At 31.0% G+C, this 2500-nt stretch overlaps 1 protein-coding gene across 1 annotated transcript in view; it reads left to right on the plus strand.

Annotated features, from left to right (window-relative positions):
• LOC125033250 (glucoside xylosyltransferase 1-like) overlaps positions 1-699 on the plus strand; it is a 1356-nt gene extending 657 nt beyond the window's left edge. The window contains exons 1-2 of the mRNA XM_047624633.1: positions 1-192; positions 504-699. The exon at positions 1-192 is cut by the window's left edge and continues 657 nt beyond it. Coding sequence (XP_047480589.1) covers positions 1-192; positions 504-698 — 387 coding nt within the window. The 3' untranslated portion in view covers position 699. The remainder of the gene's footprint in view (positions 193-503) is intronic.
• Positions 700-2500: the final 1801 nt, after the last annotated feature.

Below are 2500 nucleotides of genomic sequence, written 5' to 3' on the forward strand. Positions count from 1 at the left end.
GACCAGGATGCCCTCAACCACTACCTGAAGAAGAAACCTCACTTGTTCCTGGAAGTATCGCCTCGCTGGAACTTTATCCTCGGTGCCTGTAACCGTGAGGCCCCGTACTGCGTCGACTGTGTGACTTACGGAATCGTGGTTCTCCATGGAGCCGATGCTACTTTCTACAGGCCTATCGACAGGAAATTTCTGGTACGTTCGCTTACATTTTCTAGAAATATTTTTATTCGTCTGTTTTCTTTCCCTGTTCGAGATATTTGATGCACACTAGCACGAACATTTTAATTGCTGAAAAATACATTGTATATTTAGTACTTTTAAAGATGTGTAAGATTAAACAATAACGATAAGCACATATGTTTAAATTCATATATAAACAGTCAAAATTAGACACAGCATACAATTCAATAATAAAACTTGTGCTACTTTCAGTGTATCCCTGTAAGGAACACTCAAAAAAATAATAAGCTAACTCTGCCCTCAACGACATATATGATCCGCAGGCGATATACGACAGTCTTCTCCACATGTCCCTGGATGAGGACCCGCGTCGTCTCTTGGTCAAGATCAAGAGGAAGCTCGAAGTGCTGGACTACCTGCACGTGAAAGACTTCATTTGCCATGACTATGCTTTATTCAACCATGCTGTGACTGCTAGCCTTTCTCGCCTCATTAACACATTACCGTGCAGGCATTGAGTATAAGCATCACCGGTATGCAGTAGGTTCTTTTACTTTACTTATATATATACGTATATGCAAATATGTATAGACATATATACATATACATATATATACATATATATACATATATATATACATATATATATATAATTGGTATATACATAAGCAAATTAAATTAACCTCCTGCATACCTTTCTGTGTGTGTATATACACATATATACATATATATATATATATATATATATATGTATATAATATATATGTATGTATATGTGTATATATATGAATATATATAGATAGATCGATAGACATATCAGCACACACACAGACGCATACATGCATACATACATACATACATACATACATACATACATGCATACATACACACATACAAATATACATAACTACATACATATTTATACATATATACATATATATATATATATATATATTGATATATATACTGATATTATGATATATAAATATATATAGACAGATAGGCAAATAGATATAGGTGTGTGTGTATACATACATATATATATATATATGTGTGTGTGTGTGTGTGTGTATGCCGGTATGTGTGTATGTGTGTATTTGTGTATGTGTGTATGTGTGTGTGTGTGTGTGTGGGTGTGTGTGTGTGTGTGTGTGTGTGTGTGTGTGTGTGTGTGTGTGTGTGTGTGTGTGTGTGTGTGCATACATACATATACATGGTAGAAAAACCCACAATGTAAAACTAGATTTATTAAAAATGAGACTACAGTTTCGGAATCCACCTGGATTCCATCTTCAGACCTGAAGATGGAATCCAGATGGATTCCGAAACTGTAGTCTCATTTTTAATAAATCTAGTTTTACATTGTGGGTTTTTCCACCATAGTATCAACATGGTAGAGCGTTTTCTCCTCTCATACATATACATATATAAATATATTTATATATATATACATATATATGTACACACACACACGCATATATATACATATTTATATATTTGTGTATAATCACATATATACATACATATGCATATATACATACATGCATACATAAATACATTCATACATACATATATATACATATATTTATATATATGTGTGTGTGTATGTATGTATGTATGTATGTATATGTATATATACATATATGTGTTTATATATATATGCATAAATATATATATACACATATGTGTGTGTGTGTGTGTGTGTGTGTGTGTGTGTACATATTAAATATATATTATATGAATAAATACATATATATACATATAGATAGACACAAAAATAAAAATGAAAATATATATTTATATATAAATATCTGCTTAAATAGATAAACAAATAACCAAATATACATATATATAAACATACATATACATTTATATAATCACACACACATCACACACACACACACACTCACACACACACACACACACACTCACACACACACACACACACACACACACACACACACACACACACACACACACACACACACACACATATATATACAAACACATACACTCATACACTGTGTGTGTGTGTTTATGTGTGTGTGTGTGTGTGTGTGTGTGTGTTCATATATGTGTATATATATGAACATGTGTGTGTGTGTATGTGTGTGTGTGTATTTATGTGTGTGATTATATAAATGTATTTGTATGTATATATATATATATATTTGTTTATTTATTTATCTATTTAAGCAGATATTTATATATAAATATATATTTTTATATATACATATACATATTCATTCATTTATTTATTTATATATTTGTATATGTACACACACACTTGTACACATAGATGGATAGTTAGACAGATATA

Source organism: Penaeus chinensis, chromosome 16 (assembly GCF_019202785.1).
Source record: "Penaeus chinensis breed Huanghai No. 1 chromosome 16, ASM1920278v2, whole genome shotgun sequence".
NCBI lineage: Eukaryota > Metazoa > Arthropoda > Malacostraca > Decapoda > Penaeidae > Penaeus > Penaeus chinensis.